This window comes from Solea solea, chromosome 6 (genome assembly GCF_958295425.1).
Source record: "Solea solea chromosome 6, fSolSol10.1, whole genome shotgun sequence".
In the NCBI taxonomy this organism is placed as follows: Eukaryota; Metazoa; Chordata; class Actinopteri; order Pleuronectiformes; family Soleidae; genus Solea; species Solea solea.
In genome coordinates this window covers 21,423,729-21,444,988 of record NC_081139.1, presented here as the reverse complement: position 1 = coordinate 21,444,988, position 21,260 = coordinate 21,423,729, and the positions used below count along the sequence as shown (strand labels likewise).

Here is a 21,260-nt window from a genome sequence, read left to right as displayed (position 1 = left end):
TGTGTGTGTGTGTGTGTGAGAGAGAGAGAGAGATACTTTTAAGATCCACTTAAGTACATTGCATTGTATAATTATGATGAATTATTAATAAGGTGGTCACATCACATCATGAATCCATGACTTTATTTCCCTGCCTACATTTCTCTGTGTCTCATCATCTCATCTTTCAACGACTGAAGCATTGTCTTATTTTTTTTTTACTGCTGCGGATAAACTTCACTTTTGAGGGAGTTACAATACAACAGAGAGAGACACACTTTCCTGTGGTGACTCCATCACTTTCACAGTTGCAGCTCGCGGCCGCTGAGGGTGGGACTTTGGTCCTCGTGCTGTTGATGATGACAGATGGTGAGTTTGCCTGTTTGGGCAGCAGACAGCGCGTTCCAGACCTGGACTCACAAGCAGCTGCTGCTCGATCACTGGAAGCTGCTGCTGCTGCTGCTGCTGCGTATCCACTCCTGAAGTAAATCCGTGTCTCCAGCACTGGAGCAGAACAGATATCTCAACCGTGGGGCGTTTTCCCACACACATAGGATTTACTCCCGTGTCGTTTATTATATCCTGAAACACAATCTGCAGCCGCGATCCGCGCAGGAGCTGCGGGTCACAAACAGGAGGTGCGTGTTCAAAGGTGAGCAATGTGTTTATTATAACTGCATGTGCTGATTTTATTTGTAACATACACACACACATATATATATATATATATATATATATATATACATATAAATGATTTTATATAGACAGGGTTATTTACTTAGGTGTGGGTGTGATGAACTCGTAAAGATGAATCCGCGTGTTTTCAAGAAACACACTGATCAACAAAGATGAAATAAATACACTAATGTGTTCTTTCTTTTTTTTCCTCGTGCAGCAGCAGCGCGTGATTTAGTCCTTAAAGACAAGACTGTTGTTTTTTTTACTGCATCAGCAAATAAAGGATTAATTTAGACCGAGAAAAGCTCAGTCTTGGATGTTGTTGTCGATGCATCCTCCTAAAGGTTAAATATGTGAAAAAAATAATATATAATTTCAATCCAAGTAGCTTTATTGGCATGAACAAAAAAAATATGACATGCGTTACATTTTGCACATAGATTATAATAATATCATTGTTTATATTATGTCAGGTATAACCACCTTTTTTTTTGCAAGGACACTTTGCTGTGCAGCGTGTGCACGGATATGATTATGAACCCTTCTCAAGTCTAGACTATGATAAATATAAAGTGATCAGAGACCATGGGGGGGGGCAAAACAAAGAAAACAATAACCCATTCATCTGTGCACTACCTAAACATTTTACCATGAACAAAAATTAAAGAATAATGCAAGTTATGGGTCTCCAAAATAAATAAAAGCATATAGTAAAAAGCTGCAGTCATGCCAGCAGCTGTGACATTTCACTGCACTGTGATAGTGGGTTCAAATAACAATTTAGTCGAACGTTTACATAACCTGCAGCATCGCTGGCCAGCAGCAGCAGCAGCAGAAGCAGAGTGCAGCTTAAAAAAGCTGAGTAGCAGCCATGGACTCCTGATGATGTGCTCCGTCCAACGTTCCTGTATGTGTGTGAAAATGAAGACAGACACTGATTGTGCTCAGAAGTTTGCAGAAGCCAGGTTCAGTGTTCTGCAGTGTTGGGGTCACCTTCTGTTTCAGCTGCTGCATTACACACCTGTTACTAACATCACCTCACATCACATAACAGTGCATGAACTTGTGTTTATGGAGACACTGCAGCAGAGAAATGACTACATCATGTCCACGTACAGTAGAGCTGGGCCATTATGGCTCGTACATGACATCTCATTACTTTTAATATTCACCATATAAAGCTGAGCGATGACTGTTAAAAAGTATGTGCTTCTCATGGGACGGTGACAATACATTGCAAATATCTACCCTAAAAATTCAGTCATTTTGATTTTCTAGCCATTTATGAACTGTATTATACACATAAAATATCTTGAGTCTAATTTTAGATGATATCTGGTGTATTTCTTTGGCTTTTTAATGTTTAATAAAGAATATTTACACGTGTAAGGAACAAAGAATTTGCCTAAAAATATGGTCAGATTCTGCTCCGGCACAAATAATCGAGTTAGAGTTGAAAGCTGCAGTTTCTCATGTAATTACATATTTATTCCATGTATTTGAATCTATATTTCTGAATATAAAGCATATAATTAAATATCAGACTGCAAAAGCCTTTAAAACCTTGGAGAAAAAAACATCACTGATGCCACATCATGATATCGAAGATGATATCTTGTCTCTTGTCTATATATAGATATAGATATATGGATATGGACTACACAACTTTGTGCAGTTTATTTTGTTTTGTAAATAACGGAGACAATTGATGCAGATGTCTGCTAATGAACCAGTGATGCGAGAGAGTGACACCTTCCCCCAATCTTCACAAAGCACAGTGACTTATCTCCTCATCTATAGTAATGTTGGAGTGTGAGAACATAGCCAAACAAAGACTTGTCTCTGTGTTTGTGTGTGTGTGTGTGTTTGGGGAGGAGCCATTGTGAGACATGGGGTCTACACTCTGCAGCATGTGCTGGTGCTGGGATTCCCACAGCAGTGGTGGGGAGACACTGGTGTTCACAGATTGACCTTCTCCCTTTTGTGAGCTTTGTTGTTACCGAGTCAGCTGTTCTCTCATTCTGCACACGTTTATTCAGACTGTGTTGAATTCAGAGGTTATTTTAAGCATTTTGAAACAGAATCAAACAGAACTAATATCAAATGTGTGAATCACAATTGGCACAATCCCTTATTTTTTTAGTTTTTAAACTCAATGTGAATTTGATTTGCACAACTGTTTCAAATATCAGTGACTTATTGATATTTCAATGATAACATGTAATTATTTATTTATTTTACTGATACCGCAGCTGTGAGGGGAACTGTAATGGCAGGGGAGAGTGAGAGCAACAAACGAGAGGACGATATTAAAGTCAGAGGAGAAAGATTGTGTCGAGGAGGTCCATTGTTGTTCCACGGGGAAATAAAGATACCGTATGGATTTTCAGTTAATAGAAATACAGCGGCAGCTACGGTTTACAAACCCCCTCACTGAGTCATATATTTTTCTTTAATTCTACATGCAGGATTCCTTTAATGTATCTTTGGGGCCAGCTTCAGTTCAGTTAGCAGAGCCCTCCATCCTCTGTCTCTCTATTTTCCCCTCTTTCTGACTGAGTGGACATGCATCCTTCTTCTCCTCTCCTCTGCTCTGCACCTCTGCCATCAGCAGCTGCATCAAAGCCTTGTGTGATCTGAAGTGAGACCCTTGCATACTAATGGAGTGGGTTTGGGGTGTCTCTCTCAGTCAGGGCAGCACAGTGAGGACATGGAGAAAACATCAGGAAGCAGTGCTTAGGTTTCCAGCCCCACGTGAGCTGTGGTCACTGGTACCTTTAGTGTGAAAATACAATAATCTATTACAGTGTGAAATATGCAACAGTGGAGACAAACATTTGATTACATGTGTGAATAAGTATGTACTTACTGGGTAAGGTATATTGCCATAGTAACATATTGTTTTAGCTGCCTGTTGTCACTAATGGCTTTTCTTCTAATGTCTTCATTTGGTTATGAAACTCTCATGCCGGTGGCATAGCCGTTGCTATGGTAATAGCATGTCTGCGAGCCTGATTCAGAAACACTACTTACATTTTGCACCCAGTGAAAAGGGCCTCAGACATCGAGGGGGCAGAGCGTTGCCTCCCTAGGAGATTCTCCGTGGCTATAAAGTGTTGTATCAGGAGCATTGTTTTGGAAATCGTAAACATGCAAAACTTAGATTAGATGACATTTTCACAAAGTTCCACTGAAAACAGTGGCTGTCACCTGCTGCTCAGAGCTAAAGAAAAGCTCTGTGTTCTCTCAAAGGCTCTACTTGTCTTCATTGCTGCCGGTGTTGTCCGGCAATCCTGTCCTATAAATGCATTTATGAGGCCATAGCATGAAGCAGACAGAGCTCATTATGTTCCACAATTACACACGGCAGTCTCAGTTTTGAACCTCAGGGCCAGGATTTCCCTGAAGCTTTATGGAATTATCAAGGACTATAGATTGATGTTGTGTAGATGTGTGTGCGATTCACATGTCCCCCCGTAATGATTGGGTAAACAGAGAGAGAGAGAGAGAGGAATCTGTCAACAGCTTGCCGTTCTCCATTTGACTGATTAACTGTCTTCATGCAGCCGCCGGCGTGAAACAGTGTGTGAGTCAAACACGAGCGGGGAAACCGAGTGTGTTTTGTGACCCTGTGGAAATGCACAGAGTGTAGATACATCTGTATGCATGCATTTTTAATTACATTCCCTCCAGTGCCTTTGCTCTCCACTGCTGTGCGATAAGAGATAAGCAGTAGAATTTCAAAGACAGAGGTATACGGCTGCTCCAACCCCTGCTATTGAGAGGACGAATCTCAGAAATAATCTGGGAGCAAGAGATCACAGAGGTGTTGTCCCACCGGCTTGATTCTTCTGTTATGACAAACCTAATTCTCTTTCAGGCGTGATCCTGCGGGCTCCATTTCTCCCTTGTTGGAACTATTGTGGTGTTTTTGGAGACAATAGCGATAGCGATTTTTGACCTCAAGCAAGTCATTATTTTTCTTCTATTGGATGAAAATATACAATATTCCTGTTCACTCTTTGATTTAAATAATTAAGGTTTCCTGCACCTATGCACTAATGCAAAGCTGAATGCACCTACGCATACAATATTTTAATACAAGCATTTTCTGCTTGTATTTAGTTTATATTCCATATTTTAATCAAGCATGTCAAGGTCAGAATTGTGACATTTGAATTGTGAACATGTTGGCATAATGAGCTATTACATGTTGATAACCGATAGATATTCTGCTGAGGAAAACGCATGCATTCATAATTCGCCAGTAACAAACCAGTACAGTAATAATAAAGCAGACCATCAAAAGAGCATATGTGCTCACCTATGAGTCTCCTTGGGTCACTAAGGTCAACACATACATAGAGAGAGAGAGAAAGGTGGGAACAGATCCAGATTCCCACAGTGCTGCCAGGCTGCCAGAAACCTGGTGCCAGGTGTCTGAGTTTTATGGCCTCAGCATGATCTCAGCAATTACTCCACCTGTCTCCTCCAATTTAATACTTGAGCAGCGTGACACACAGAGGAGGAGGGACAGACTAATGCATTACCAAACTAAACTCTCTCAATATAACTATGAGAAAGTATTTTACCTCAAAGACACATTAGCGATTACTCAAGAGCCTGAGTGATGGGTCATTATATGCAGCATATGCAGCAGTTGTTTCCTGCATCTATAAATAGAGCCAGGGAAAGGTGCAGATCTCTGCTGCCACACTTCAGTCACACCGAAGGAATCAGTTTGAGTGTGACCAGGTTATTGCAGAGACCAGCCATCTGATAGCAGCCACCATATGTGTTCCTGAAACGCTTGAGGCGCTTGAATTTTCTGCTGTAAATCTGTTGTACACTGATTTGCCCTCTTTCGGGGAAACTGCTTATGTAATGTGCTTCCTTTCCTTCCTGCCATGTTTGTATTCTCATAGTGCTGTTCAGTCAGAATCTACTGAATTCTCAATAAAAGGTGTTGACACTGCAGAACGGACAGCACATGAAAGGAGAGAGGAATCAATCTGTATGGTTTATGTTAATATTGTTACACCAGTTTTGATGCAAAACAAAGTAGACACACAGCGGATAAATAAATGCTGGCACTGGCAGAAAATCCTTTTGTTTTTCTAGAAAATACAAATGAAGAAGGCTGATTATTTCTTTTAACTGTTGTGGCCAAAAGTCAAAATGATCTACTCCCCATTATTTATTTATGAATTTAAAAAAAGAGAAAAAAGGAGATCACATAAGAGTTGAACATACATTGATACATTTTAGGATTCCTTCTAAGAAACCTAGAACTGCTGCCTCCTTACCTCCATTGCTCATGTTGCCAAATCTGGAAATAGAGTCTGTACGCATAGTCCCACAGACGTTTCTAGGAATGGTTGTCAAAAAAGTTGACACATTTAAGCAAAGACATAAATTGTTGCTACTCTTTTGGGGGCTCTGCCTGTCAATCTAGCTCAGTCTCTCCCTGCCTGTCTCAGTATGTCATGTCCGCAGCACTGGGAAAACTACTAAACTCTCCTTGTGTGTGTGTGTGTGTGTGTGTGTGACTACTGCCCATGTACCCATCCTAAATTGTGAGGGATTAACAGTGAAGAACATACAATCCATGTACATTAAGCTTGTTGTGTAATGGGCTCACAGCCAGAGTTGCCGGCTGTGACAACCCCACACACTTGTTCTAGAGGTTTGCTGATACCATGCTGGTATGCAGCAAATAATCTAACCAGACCAGAGAGAAAAACATGCTGGTAATCTCTGAGGAGACTGGTGCACAACGCTGAAAGAAGCAGAGCTGATATCGAACATTTCTTACAGTACTAAGTCTTTGCACCCCTCTATCAGCTTGTTCACGTGTAGGCTAAAATGAATGGATTATCATAGAACTGTCACTACTATACGAACAAAAGTATTGTTATAAGTCACATCCTGTCAGATTTACCAGCATACCCAGCATAATATCAGGTCAGTAAGTTGATAAAGCAAAGTGTACTGTACAGTATTTGTTTTTCAGCAGACAAAAAGAATGACCAGGACAGAAAGCAAAGTGGTCAAGTGCAACAAGGTGATTTGACTTAAGTTCAGCCCCATTTAACACATGTAGTTGAGGGTGACGGTTGGAAAGATTGGCCTCATTTAACACCCTCTGCCTTCTGCCTTGGCCAGGTCTCACTTGAGAAAGAGGTAACTAAGTTAAACAAAACATTTCTGCAGAAGATGCTCCAGGCATTCTCTGGAGATTCTCCTGCTAAACTCAACATAATTCATAATTCATAGTAAATTAGAGGGTGATGGTCCTGCCTCCTGCATGCGCAAGTCAGTGAGTTGTTGTCATCATATGTGCATGACAAACATTTGTTGAATGTCCATAGCAAATTCTTCGGAGTTCATGTCTGAAAATGGCTGTATGTGTATATATTTAATTGCCGTGTTCTGTGTGTTTATTTTTTAGGTTGAATCCTCAAGGTCTGGAAGTCAGATGCAGAGGTGAAGCTTGAACCAGATGTTTCTTGGGCCTGCCTTCTCTAAACACTGCTCACTACAGCGCCTACAGCAGCAGCAAACTAGCCGCAAAGGAGACTAATGTTCATCAAATTCCACTTCGTAACCTTCTCCTATACACTGCCTCTCCTCTAAGCTTTCTGTGAGCAGAGAGAGCAGGCAAAATGGCACTCAGCTCTCAGCCTTGGCCTCCATTAATATGGCTGTGCATTGGATTGCTTCTTTTCTTCTTGTCGCCCATAAACGGCAAAGAATGTCCTTGTTTGTGCGTATGTGAGATTCGCCCTTGGTTCACTCCCCAGTCTACATACAAGGAGGCTATTACAGTGGACTGCAATGACTTGAGGCTCACACACATCCCTACCAACTTGTCAACAGATACCCAGGTGTTACTACTTCAAAGTAATGCCATCTCACACACGGGTGGAGAGCTGGAGGCACTTTTCAACTTGACAGAGTTGGACCTCTCACAGAACAACTTCAGTACGGTGGAAGCAGTGGGTCTTACAAGCATGAACCACCTGACCACTCTGCACCTCGAGGAGAACCAGATCAGTCAGCTTCCAGATCATTGCCTGGGAAACCTCTCTAATCTCCAGGAGCTCTACATCAACCACAACCAGATAAATTCCATCTCTCCTCGGGCATTTGCAGGTCTGCGCAGCTTACTGCGCCTTCATCTCAACTCCAATAGGCTCCATGTCATAGACAGCCGCTGGTTTGAAGAAACACCTAACCTTGAGATCCTCATGATTGGAGAGAATCCAGTCATTGGGCTCCTGGACATGAATTTTAAGCCTCTAGGAAGCCTGAGGAGTCTGGTTCTGGCTGGCATGGACCTCACTGATGTGCCAGCAAACGCTTTTGTAGGTTTGGATACACTGGAAAGCATTTCTTTCTATGACAACAAACTGGTCAGAATCCCTCAACTGGCACTTCAGAAGGTCCCTAATCTGAAATTCTTGGATTTAAATAAAAATCCTGTTCACAAAATTCAGGAAGGCGACTTCAGGAACATGCTCCATCTGAAGGAGTTGGGGATCAACAATATGATGGAGTTAGCGTCTATTGACCGATTTGCCCTTGACAACCTACCAGAACTGACAAAGCTGGAAGCCACAAACAACCCTAAACTGTCCTATGTCCACAAATTAGCCTTTAGAGACATGCCCTCCCTGGAGAGCCTGATGCTCAACAATAACGCGCTAACTGCCCTTTACCAGCACACTGTGGAGGTGCTGACTAATCTGCGTGAGATCAGTCTGCACAGCAACCCATTGCGCTGTGATTGTGTCATTCAGTGGATGAGTTCTAACAGGACCACAGTACGCTTCATGGAGCCTCTGGCCATGCTGTGTACCTCCCCAACAGAACTCAGAGGCCAATTGGTTCGAGAGCTAAGGCTGTTGTCCTCAGAGCAGTGTCTCCCCCTCATATCCCATGACACCTTCCCCAGCCACTTGAACCTCGATCTGGGCATGAGTGTCAGTCTTGACTGCAGGGCCATGGGGGAGCCAGAACCAGAAATATACTGGGTGACTCCTCTAGGGACTAAACTCACTATAGACACTGTGTCAGAGCGTTACCATCTGAGCACTGAGGGGACCCTGAGGGTGAATCATGTGCAGGTAGAAGACTCTGGCCGCTACACATGTGTGGCTCAGAACACAGAGGGCGCTGACACACGAGTTGCGACCATCCGTGTAAATGGCACCCTACTTGACAGTGCGCAGGTGATGAAAATCTTTGTCAAGCAGACTGAGTCCCACTCCATCCTGGTGTCCTGGAAGGTCAACTCAAACGTTATGTCCTCCAATCTGAAGTGGGCCTCTGCCACCATGAAGATCGACAACCCACATATTACCTACACAGCTCGTGTTCCTGTAGATGTCCATGAGTACAACCTCACACATCTTCAGCCTGCTACTGAGTATGAGATATGCCTCACAGTCTCCAACGTCCACCTGCAGACACACAAGTCATGCGTTAATGTCACAACAAGGAGCTCGGCATTTGCCATGGACTTGTCAGACCAGCACCCAAGCGCTGCTGTGCTCACCGTAATGGCAACTGTGCTGGCCTTCATCAGTCTGGCCACTGTCGCCATCTACATGGCCCGCAGATGGAAGAGGAAAAACTACCACCACTCTCTGAAGAAGTACATGCTGAAAACCTCCTCCATCCCCCTGAATGAACTTTACCCGCCCCTCATCAACCTGTGGGAGGTTGACAGCGAGAAGGAGAAAGATGGTAGCACAGAGGGGAAGCCCTCTCCCGTTGACACCACGCGAAGCTATTACATGTGGTGAAGTTTGAGTAAGGAGGCCTAGCTGCCTCATCAGCAGCACAAAAAGACACACTTTTGCCATTTTGGTGCAAAAGTTGAATAATGTTTCAAAATGTTTTTGTATTCACAGCTTTGCTAATAAGAGGCAGAGTGATCAAGGACAGGATTTTTATTAGTATAGCGTATCGCCTTTGTTTGATCCTTTCTATCTTTTCATCATCGTTCCAGACTCTCCAAGATGGCAGCTGTATTTAGCTGCCATGTTGTCTTAGATGCTATGTTCTGTTCCTCCGTGCATTTTTATTTTGACTCACTTTCTTTTGGGTTAATAATCCAGCAGCATTATTATGAAGTAGAGATCAGTGTTTCTTTCTCTGTTTTGTAAAACAGGTAATCTGTTGTGCACTAATAGATAATGGAGTTTGTAGAAACTTCAATTAAAAGCTGACAGAGGGGTCTAGACTCGTTATACTGTCTACTGAATGTTAGCAATTGTGCAGTAATGTTGTATCAACTATACCTTTGAACGTTCTGATTTAAATTGCAAGATACTAGTATTTTTGTTGTTTATGTTTTAGTTTGCTGCTTCATGTGATGTTAATGCTAGAAATACAACTGTAAAAGTATTTTGAGTTTTTTTATTAGTGCGCACTAGAGACTCTTTAACTCTTTCCCTATTTACATGCTTTTTTTGCTAGCTTTTTTCTCGTTCATTGCCAAGTTTATTTTCACATTAAATATGTATACTAAAAATTCTAAATAAATACTTTTTTGTTCTTTTGCAGATGGTCTTTAATTCATTGTTAGACAACAGTAATGCTACCCCTCTAGTTAGCTTTATAGTTAGCTATATAACCTAGCTTTACTGTGCTAGTGGAGGCTCCCTCATATTTTTAAGAGACTTAAAAGCTTTATGATGTCAGTGTTTAACTACAATACAGTCAAACTGAAGGATAACCAGACCTATGTATGTTTGAGGGATTACTGCCCTCTGGTGAAAGCTATGAACTACAGCAATCCCCACTGAGAGATTTAAAATGATTTCATTCAATTTGTATAAATTAACCTTTATGTAGCTTTTAATGTTTTGATGGACATTTAGGAAATTGAGTATTTTTCCGGCAAGATAATTATACCCAAAAAACATGAATTCACATCTACACATGCAGTACACAATCTCACAAAGAGAAAGACAGAGCACTTAGGCTTCCATTCAATTTGTTTAATAAAAGTATACAAAAATATTTTACAACAGTTTTACAACAATCTCTGTATACATTAAGAAATTATGTTTAGTCTTCATCTTAACCATCCAACAGCTGATAATGACAAACTGTAATTTGCAAATTCACTGCCCCACACTGCTTGAGCTCAGACACCATCAATCTTTTCCCACACATTTCTCAGGAAAAGTATGACAAAAACAACCAAACCAAAGGAATGACGTCATATGCAGCAGTGTAATATAATCCTGACTCCAAATGTAAATCATTACACAAGAATTTGGTGAAAGTAAAGTGAGTAAAAAACAAATTCTGCTTTCACGGATCATCTCTGCATCCAGCACAGGGGTCGGACAGCAGATGGGAGAACAGACCATGTGATGGAGACAAGCAGGTCAGGTCACTGTTGCTCCTGAGAGACGCAGCGAAAACCAAGATTAGAAGCTGAGCTGTCGGGAGTGTTCTGGCTACGGGCCGCACATCGGTATCTGTAACAGTGGGACTGGAGGAAGGTGAAAGAAAAGAGAGATAATGTGTGAATTAAGTTTCTCACTGAGGGACATACAATTCAAAAACATTCAGGAGACGTTCATACAGTTGATATGAGTCACCACCTTAATGCTTTTTTCAGAAAAGTTGACTTTTTCAATTATCCAACATCAAGCATTGCTGAAGCATGTCTGACTGTTGTTCTCTCGCTCTCTTCCCACACATGGTTTAGTCAGAACAAACAAGAAGGCCTCTGTGGTTTGTGCTCATTTCCCAGGAAATGAGTTACATAGCAACCAATGACGGTGGCAGACAGACTCCAATGGTCACCAGTGGGTGGCTCATATGGTGTTGCAGATATTAATATACTATAAGTGTTGGTATGAGCGCTGTATTTCTGTGAAGAGTAAAAACAGCCTTTACTGAAACGGATTTGCACTCACTGGCCACATTATTAGGTACACTTGTTTAAATGCTTGTTAACACAAATATCTGATTAGCCGTTCACATGGCAGCAACAGTGCATTTAAAATCAGTGCATTTAAGCATGTAGACATGGTCAAGATGATGTGCTCAAGTTCAAACTGAGCATCAGAATAGAAATGAAGGGATAGTTTATAATGTGGCATGGTGGTGCCAGATGGGCTGGTCTGAGTATTTCAGCAACTGCTGATCTACTGGGATTTTAACACACAACCACCTCTAGGCTTTACAGAGAATGGTCGAGAAAAAAGAGAAAATATCCAGTGGGCAGCAGTTCTTTCAGAAAAAAAAACCTCCTTGATATCAGAGGAGACAAAAAGGCTACAGGAACTCAAATAAGCACTTGTTACAATCAAGGTAAGTGGAAGACCACTCATACATTAACTTGAATCTTGAAGCAGATGGGCAACAGCAGACGAGTACACCAGGTGCCACTCCATTAATTGTCCTCTTTACCTAATGAAGTGGCCAGTGAGTGCATATTTAATCTACTTATCTCTGAGTGTAGAAAGTGAAGCTGAGACTTCAGCATTTGGATTTGCAACATCGCCACAATTAATGCTAGGATTTAAGCTTTTAAACCAAGTCTCTCGTAATGGATGTGTAAAATGAGCCCTGGAGCTCTTTGTTGTGGTGCCACAGAAGTAAACTACTGAACTGCCATGATGCACTGAGCACTTTCTTTTATCCCTCTCTCTCCTGTAGATTGTGCATGTTCTCTCTTTGTCCTCACTCCTCAGGTGACTCAACTCAAATATCAATCATCCACATTTTTTGTTTATTATATAATTTTGACAGTTTTGGATTCAAACTTAAACACAGAGAATATTGCTGGTGTAAAAGCATTTACCTTGTGGCACATATATGAACCTCCCTTCTTCACCCTGTCTTTGCCTGAAGGAGGACCCGTCTGATCGAGGGGAGAATGAGGTCATGTCAGAGACAAAATAAACCTGGGAAACTAAACTTGGTGATGTGTCCTTACTGGATTGTGCTGCCGTTCAGTGGTGTGATGCACAGCCCACCAGTCTGCAGTCCATTCCCAAGCGTTACCCACCATATCATACAGACCAAAGCCGTTGGCAGGATAGGACATCACCTGTAGAAAAGGGATGTTCATCTCATTACAAAACTTCTGACACTGCCTCTAAACCTCAGAGAAAACACAAGCCACTCAAGTATGTGGAAGTCACGGCCATAATGATTATTGGTTTATTTGGTGTGAATATTGTACATTAAAAGGTTACATTTCAATTTTACAAATGGATTCCCTCTATATTTACATTTGGTGTCATCGTTTTTTACCCATAATAGGCCACAAAAATTATTTTACAATCTGCAACAGCTGTATTTATGGCTTGTGCATGAATAATGCAGATTCAGCAGCTCATCCCTAAAACATTCATATTTCTAAAGTTGTTTTGATGCTGCTGTGATCATCATTTCATTAAATTAGCTTTTTTTACTATTATTTCATGGACATTCCACAGGGAGATACTTGGTTATAAATCTGTCTTCCATCTCCCTAATTTGAAAAATTAAAAAACCCAACTATGACATTTTACAATCTTCGTGTGTGACTCACTGGTGAGGTTTTGACATATCCGTCCTCTCCAGTGTTGTGGTTGGGGAAATCCCCCTGCCACAGGTTGGCGTAGTGTTGTCCTTTTGGGTTCAACTTGTTTCCCCAGGGATAAAGTCTACACGCAGGAGCAGCATAACAGGAAACGGACATAAAAACACACTTAACGAGGAAACCAGACACACAAACTTTGTCCAGCAAACACCATACCTGTCTTTCAGTCCACTCCTGCAGGCGTACTCCCATTCTGCCTCTGTAGGAAGTCTCTTGTTGGCCCAGGAACAGTAGGCCACGGCATCTGCCCAGGACACATGTACCACAGGATGGTCCAGCCTACAAATAAGAATCAAAGTAATAAATAATTGCTCAACTTTATTAGGTTTTTGTGTTGAATAAATGTATACCTGTCTGCATTGTTGGAGTCTATACCCTCAGGTTGCCTCCAGTTGGCCCCTTTGACAGGTAGCCACCAGGGGGCAGCAGCCACCTATTTACAGAAGTGATGGTTAACTATTCCTCTCTTACTCCCATTTAGTTTTTCTTCAAAACACGTCATTCGAGTGCACTAATGTTTACTTGTAGAGCTGTTGGGCACACAGCACCTTCTCAGCCACATGATCAGAACACATACGAGCTAAAATGAAGCTGTCATGTGCAAATTCCCTGCTGTCTGGCTTTTGTCAGGCCTCAAGCCTCAGGCTCAGGCCTCTTTCAAGCAAACCGTGAACCTTTTAAAGCCTCTTAAATAACTGTACTATATGTCTTCTTTGTGTCGAACAAAAGAGATAAAATATGAGCATCTCAAGGCTCACGGCATAGAGACTTATTTATATCTCAATGACGTACACAAAATATTGTTTTTCTTTCTGCCATAAGCTAATAATCACAATTTCTAACTAGTATTTCCAAACATTTACACAATAAGAATAAAGTGTACGTTAAATAGATTTTACAGACAGATTTCTAGACTTCCAGACTGATCTTGTCTCTGCTGTTACTAAAAATAACATGTGTGTGCACATGTCTGTTCCTATTGTTGCATCAAAGGATCGGTGCGGGTTAGTCAACTGTTCAATATTCATACTTACTGCCTGGGTGATCTGGTTCTTGACCGTCTCACTCAAAATCCCCTCAAACACAAAAGAGTCTCCAAATTTCTCTGCCTAAAAGTAGAATATATCATGAGCAAAGCTGACACTAACACTGTAGAAAAACATGTGTTTTTTTTTTAGAGTTGCAATAATCCCATACCTCAGTGACATATCCTGTGGCACTGACAAAGCTCTGAAACTGCCTGTGCGTGACTTCCTGGATGTCCATGTAGAAGGAGTCCACGTACACCAGCCTCTGGGGACCTTCGCCATCTGCAGGGATGCCAGGGTTATCTGTGCCCATCAGGAACTCTCCTCCAGAAATCAGCACCATCTGTACGGGAGCATGAATCTCTTAAAGTTACACAGTAATAAAGACGATGAGTCTTAATTAAAGGCTGCTTAATTAAGGCGGCTGCAAACTGCAAATACCTTAAAAATAAAATATAGAGATAAACGTATTAAAATAACAAAATAAAAGTACATAATTAAACAAGATTAACCGTGCACCATAGTTCGTCAACATCGTATTATTAAGTTATATATTAAACTTTGATTTCTTTCAATTTGTCTTCCATAGCGGCACCAGATATCACCTTCTTCAGTTACCTACAGTGTTTGTTGTGCACGACTGGTCTTGTAATATTATACAAGATCTTCCAGGACAAAGGGAAATTCCCAGTCCTGAGCTGAGTGACACTTCTTTATTGCTGCCAAACCATGGCATTAACTACCTAATCAATGCCATGAGTCCTAATTTTACTTGTAGATATTTCTGAGTGACACAGTGGATTATAAAGCACACTGCCCATTCCATGAATAAACTGAGACTAAGCTCTACTCAATAGTGAACAGGGAAATGGAAGTCAGATAACAGTCTGCTTATGTGGCAAAAACACAAGGCCAATTCTTCCCATTTTTCTGAACTTGGAGTCCGCATGGCTCACTGCCAGGGAGGAATGTAATGTTTCCAGGTCAATCCATTAAAGTGATCGTGATGCACACAGTACATGCCTTTTTTTAAATTTGTTTTGTTTTTACAAAAGGCTTCAGAGTGCATCAAATAATAAATAAATCTACCTCCTGAAATCGAAAATAGTTACTTCATAAGCGGTAGGTCAAAATATTGACTTGGTCATATATCCTCGTCCTTCCTCGTGCAATATGATAAGTGATATGCCAGATTAAAGTGCTCTAAAGTAAACAGTCCAGAAGAGAACTTTGGCGGAAGTTACATGGCAAGAAGAAGAAGAAGAGGGAGTTTACAGCGGGATAATGGTGGAGAAAGCTACGTTAAGAGATGCCCCATCCACGACTTTATGCACTTTGTTCTTTACACGTTGTGAATACATAGAGAAATCCTGCACTTTTAACTCTTCAGACATTTTGTTGTCTTCAGTTAGACAGATTTTGTGATGTATCACTATACGATTGTCTTGCAATATACTGATTATCACAGAATCGTTGCATCATGATATTACAGTATTGGTATCATGGACCATGTATCGTGAATTGTGTCGTGGCGTACCCTGTGATTCCCACCTCTATCATATGTTATGGTTCAGTGTCTTTCAGGACATAATGAGTCTCTTATATCACATCACTTAGAGCAGGGGTTTCAAACAACTGTTCAGTAGCAGGTGGGCAATATGATAAGTAAAAGTGCTTGTTTGGATATGGAATGATGTATCCTTCACAGTAAATACATATTTATGATGAAAAATAAATCTATTGTTGGATAATCGATTGGGGGCCCCGTTTGGCACCTCTGATTATGAGACTGGCTGATGTATTTTAAAGGGAAATCTATCATTTTAAGTAGGAGTGTATGAGTGTATTTATTATGATACATACAATAAAATGAATATAAACAATTTACAATATAATAAACTAGTTAACTACCGGTATGGAGAGGGAGACAGGAGAATTGATGGCTCTGTTCCCACCCGGTATTAACTTCTGTGCTCAGTAAGTTAGTAAGTTTTTAGTTTTTAATTTAAAAATCACTTTTCACAGAAAGGATTCACAAAGTGCTTTCTCAGAAAAACAGTAAAAAGTAGGTACACAATACACAGCAGACAACACTCGCAGATACAAGCACAGACATAAAAATAATAAGATAAAACCTGTTGTAGTAAAACCCACACCTAACTAAAAGCCTGTCTGAACCACAGGGTCTTAAGCTGCTCTTTGAAAGATTCTGCAGAACTGTGAAGTATCACATGTGGATACAACTACAACTGTTGACACCTAGATTTAAAAATGGGCCCTGAACGCATCTCCTTTGACCACAGGACATCAGCTCTGTCCCCCCTCCCACCCACCCTGTATTCACGTACACACTGTCACGTCACGACATTCTCTTCTGTTACTTACCTGACTCTGTGTGCCCTTCTCATTTTCCTCAGCATCTGGCAGCTTCTCGTTGGAGTCTCTGGAGTATTTGGCGGCTTCGTCCACTGAGGCTGTCCTGTCCTCCACCCTGTCCTCGGCGGCAGCAGTAAAGACAGCGTCTCTCTTCAGGTTTTCACAGCCGCAGCTTGGTTCTCCCTGCCGGGCGTCGCTTCCCTGCTCGGCCCCGCATGACTCCTGCAGACACAGAGCTGTGTCCGTAAACGCAGCGATGAGTAATAACACCGCAAAATATCGCGCCATTAAAACTACATTCGGCTCAAGAAGATTCATGCATGTTGTTGACTTTCTTACTTCCGCAAAAAGTCACGTGGTTAGTCACATGACTGTAGCAGCAGCGTCTGTAACTCTTTCTCGACCAAGGGGCACACTTGTTGCATTTATTTCTATTAAATGTAATCAAAATTATGTATGTACAATTTTTTTTCTGCATTGGTACATTTTCTCATGTTTGGTTTGATGAGAATATGATATTTAATTGACCAGTGTGTAACATTTTGGGGGGTTTTATTGGCAAAAATGTAATATACTACACATAAATATGTTTGTATAATCACAGAAGAGTCAAAATCATATTGTTTTCGTAGCCGTAGGACAGGCCTTTATATGTACTTTATTCAAGAGTGAGCTGTAACCGGGGTGTTTATGAAATACTGGATAATCTGCTTCAACGTTTTTGGCATCTTATAAAACCATGAGGGTTTGAAAATGAGACGTTCTGCAAATTATAAGTGTAGATTCTAAAATATTACACTTTCTTTGATACATATACATACAAATAACTGCAATTCTGTGAGAAATAGTGACATATTAATGATTTATGAGACTGCAGAAAGTTTGTTTAAAGTTTTATGTGTGTTTCATTTGGACCTAAATGTTCTCAAAGCCACACATTCCCTCTTGAAGCTTTATTGTGCTTCTTGTCATGTCTCCAAAATAAACATTAAAGCTAGTGTTTTTTTTACAATAATAATAAATGTCATAGCTGTTTGTCATCTGCATAGTATGAAGTGTTCTGCAATTCACAATTTTGTTGGTCAAGGTGTAAGAAATAGTAACATCTAATGGTGAGACTGCTCACCTCTCCCTTTCCTGTGTCCAGGAATGACCAAAAAGGATGCCACTTCTCTTCATTTGAGCAGTAACCTTCTGATTGGAAAGCCTCTTCAAATTAAAAAATAGCCTAAAACAATAAACTAATACTAAAATACTACTACAAAGGGGGTTAGTGTGACCCCCATTGTGTATTTAAAAACACTGGGAATACTTGTCAAGTTCAGAATTAAAGCTAGAGATAAGGGAAGGAAAGAAGTTTGTGTCCATGAAAAATGTAAAGTCAGAATCAATGTAAAATATAGTTTCTGTATATTTCCAAAAGTTTTAAAAATGTAGAATAATCTAGGAATATAGGTTGTTATTTTCCAGGTTATTTCAGGACTGTAGATGAGAGGTAAAAACAAAAGCTTTTAGCTTTTCCCCCTTTTTTTTTTATATTATTGTACAGTATATTGTGTGAAATAGATCTGTGTAAATATGTGTGGCATTTATTTTATTTCTGCCAGTAGCAAATTCACCTTAAGTGTTCTGCTTTGTCGTTTATATTGTAAAACCAAAAATGCTTATGTCATTAATTCAGTCAACCTTGAAGTACCACCAGGCAATATATTTAATATTTCAGTGTCATCTCTTTGCTTCAGTGTCGTGCTTCATTCTTGCTAGCAGAGAGGCACACGTAAGCTAAGTGGCTGCTTGGGCCTCCCTGACCACCAGGGGGCCCAAACTGTGTGTGGAGGGAGATTATAGCATTATATTATAACATTATAGCATATTAAAGAAATAAAGATATATTTAGATATATAATCTAAATAGTGTTGAACTTAAGTTATTTGGTTTTATGTTGTAGTTAATATAGTGCACTTTTGCTCTGAGTTCTGAGGTGGTGGGAGGGGTCTACATCTAACTCAGCTTTGGGCCCCATAAAGACTTGGGCCAGCACTGCTAGCTAATGAACTAACCTAAGCTGGGCCTCTGAGGTTTCTGCAGCATTTTACGACCTTGAACCTCTGAAGTTATAAGAAACTCTGCACTGGACCTTTAAGAAGTTGCTCAAAACTGTGTCTTTTTTATTTCACCTGATGAATTCGGACATTGCAGTGGGAGTGAGTGAGTGATTTCGTCGGTGGTGCAAGGATGGATCCACATGGACGTCATTTCAACACTTACGACCCCTGGAGTAGAGGAATAAGTGGCAGGGAGTCAGTCAATCAGCAGCACCACATTCATCCAGAGCTGCTGCAGCCGCTGCTGCTGGTGCTGCCGCCTCAGTGAGCACAGCCCCGCAGCGCCGACACGTACACACACACACACACAGACACACACTGAGACAGACAGACAGGCAGACAGGAGAGGTGACAGAGCTGTCAGAGAAACCTGGACGGTTACGGGAGCCGCAGAGCTGAGAAGAGCCGCCGTCACTATGTTACTTAGCGGCTCCACAGGAAGCTGAACAACCGAGCGTTTAGCTCCACAGCAACGGCGGCGACAGCGGCGAAGGTAAAGTTGGTCGCACAACTTGTTCACTTCACCATCCTCTCTTCTTCTTCTTCTTCCTCCTCTTCCTCTCCATTACCCGCTCCTCGCAGCGGATTTACCAACATTTACAGTCCGCTGCTCTCGTCACATGGTTGTTAACGGATGTTTGTGAACGATTTAAAAAAACACCCGAGAGAGAGTGACTCCAGTGATTGCGGATGCAGCCTTTTAGCACCAGCCACCGCTGACTCTCTGGACCAAGTTTCGTGTGTTTGTTTTAGACGTTACTGCGTGTTTATTCCCTGTAAAATGTCATGATTTATAGGCCTGTCTCTGTTTAAAAGCTTCCAGCAGTCAGCTGAAGCCGCCGTTTGTGTGTGCGTGTGTGTTTTTAAAAATGATTTATCTACCACGGTGAGTGAGAGGTGGCGCCTCACAAGTAGGAGTGAGGTGAACCTGCAGTGCCCACAGAGTGTATCATCAGCTGCTTCACTGGAGGATCTATGCTCCCTACAGCTCCTTATTCACCTCAGCCAGAAGATACAACTAGATGTGAACTGTCACATCGCGATTTTAATCGATTCAAATCGCAAACAGTGCGATTTTTATTTGGAATTTCTCAGTTTTATGCAAAAAAAATATAAATAAGTATGATAAATACTGGCCACATTTTGTTTAGTGCCAACCTAACAAGCCTGTGGGAGCAGTATTATCAGAGCTGGCCCATGGGAGAACTAAGTGGCCCTGGTCACCAGGGGCCCCCTGTAGTGTGTGGAGATAAATAAAACCCAATAATATTTAAACATATTAAAGAAATCTTTATATATATTTAGATATTTAAATAGTGTTGCGCTTAACCCTTATCAACGCTGCTTTTTCCATATATACAGTAACCGTATATGCAGAGGCTATAAGAATGTGCAATTGTCTTTTTTTATTTTCACCAACTATATAAACACATCTGAGCAAAAAGTACTTATTATCTACTCCTGTAAATAAAAGACATAAAATGAATCATATCTTTGACTCAAGAACACATAAGAAGACAAAAACAATGCACTTACTCTTACTCACTTTTGGCACTATTAAAGTGAATCTTTAACTGAAACTAACTCAAAGGTCCAGTGTGTAAGAGCTAAGACTTCTAATCTAACAAACATTTAACAAAGTCATTTTGAGTAGTAAGCTGTCGTTGTGGCTGGTTTTGTCCATTCAGGCTGCTGTAGAAACGTGGTGGTACAAGATGGCAGCCTCTGTAAGGCAAGGCCCTTGTATAAAGTATAAAGTGCAAACTAAGATCACACTAAGGCTACGGAAACCAAAGGACTTTGATTTTTAAGTGATTTTATTCTATACAATCACACTTGCTTTACGTACTTGGCATTTTCAATTCATGCCAATAAACCCTGCGAAATGTTACACATTGCACCGTAAAATAATATACTGCTAATCAAATCACAATCACACCTGTAATATTGCAGTTCCACCCCCTACCCCCCTAAATTGTGTGTCTCTAGTCTACAGCATAACTCAAACAACTCGCAGTTACCGTAATCAGACAATTTTCCTGTATGCAAATCCATACAGCGGCATCAGTGTACTCCACACTGTGCCTTTATTGTCTGTTTATTTGTTTGTGTCTCTATTAACTGCCACTAATGTAGCAGTTACTCTTTTTTGGGTCCACGCATTAAATGTCAAATTTAACATACAACAAAAATGGAATTAAACAATAATTAAGAAAATTTCACAAATGTAGAGAAAGCACTCAGAGAGTATTAACCTCTGTCAAGGCTGCTCAGTCTCACAGATCGCTCACAGATCTGTCACAGATCTGCATGTGGCATCTGGATTTTTGTTTAATCAAATAACCACGAGTAGTTTGCCTGGTAAAGTGACTTTACTGGTGCCATCCCATAATTTACTGAGTGAGTGATTGTCTGCTATAGTACAATAGATATTCCCAAAAGAAGATCAGTAGGTTACATGTCAACGTGTTCTCT

The 21,260-nt window shown here is 40.9% G+C and overlaps 3 protein-coding genes across 10 annotated transcripts in view; 2 read left to right on the top strand and 1 right to left on the bottom strand.

Moving 5' to 3' along the window:
• Positions 1-306: 306 nt before the first annotated feature.
• On the top strand, positions 307-10,229 carry LOC131461520 (leucine-rich repeat neuronal protein 1-like). Its single transcript, XM_058632830.1, has 2 exons — positions 307-631; positions 7,109-10,229. The coding sequence occupies exon 2, from the start codon at positions 7,323-7,325 to the stop codon at positions 9,465-9,467; it is 2,145 nt and encodes a 714-aa protein (XP_058488813.1). The 5' UTR covers positions 307-631; positions 7,109-7,322; the 3' UTR covers positions 9,468-10,229.
• Positions 10,230-10,652: 423 nt separating this feature from the next.
• sumf1 (sulfatase modifying factor 1) lies at positions 10,653-17,052 on the bottom strand. The gene is made up of 9 exons (XM_058630647.1): positions 16,690-17,052; positions 14,474-14,647; positions 14,311-14,385; positions 13,627-13,709; positions 13,433-13,555; positions 13,226-13,340; positions 12,626-12,739; positions 12,491-12,550; positions 10,653-11,170 (listed from the first exon to the last, which is right to left on the bottom strand). The coding sequence occupies exons 1-9, from the start codon at positions 16,996-16,998 to the stop codon at positions 11,069-11,071; spliced, it is 1,155 nt and encodes a 384-aa protein (XP_058486630.1). The 5' UTR covers positions 16,999-17,052; the 3' UTR covers positions 10,653-11,068.
• A 1,672-nt stretch (positions 17,053-18,724) lies between these two features.
• Positions 18,725-21,260, top strand: part of LOC131460635 (inositol 1,4,5-trisphosphate receptor type 1) — a 78,548-nt gene continuing 76,012 nt past the window's right edge. For all 8 annotated transcript variants that reach the window (XM_058631281.1, XM_058631277.1, XM_058631276.1 and 5 more), the window contains exon 1: positions 18,725-19,278. The gene's annotated coding sequence lies outside the window, so the exon portion shown is untranslated. The remainder of the gene's footprint in view (positions 19,279-21,260) is intronic.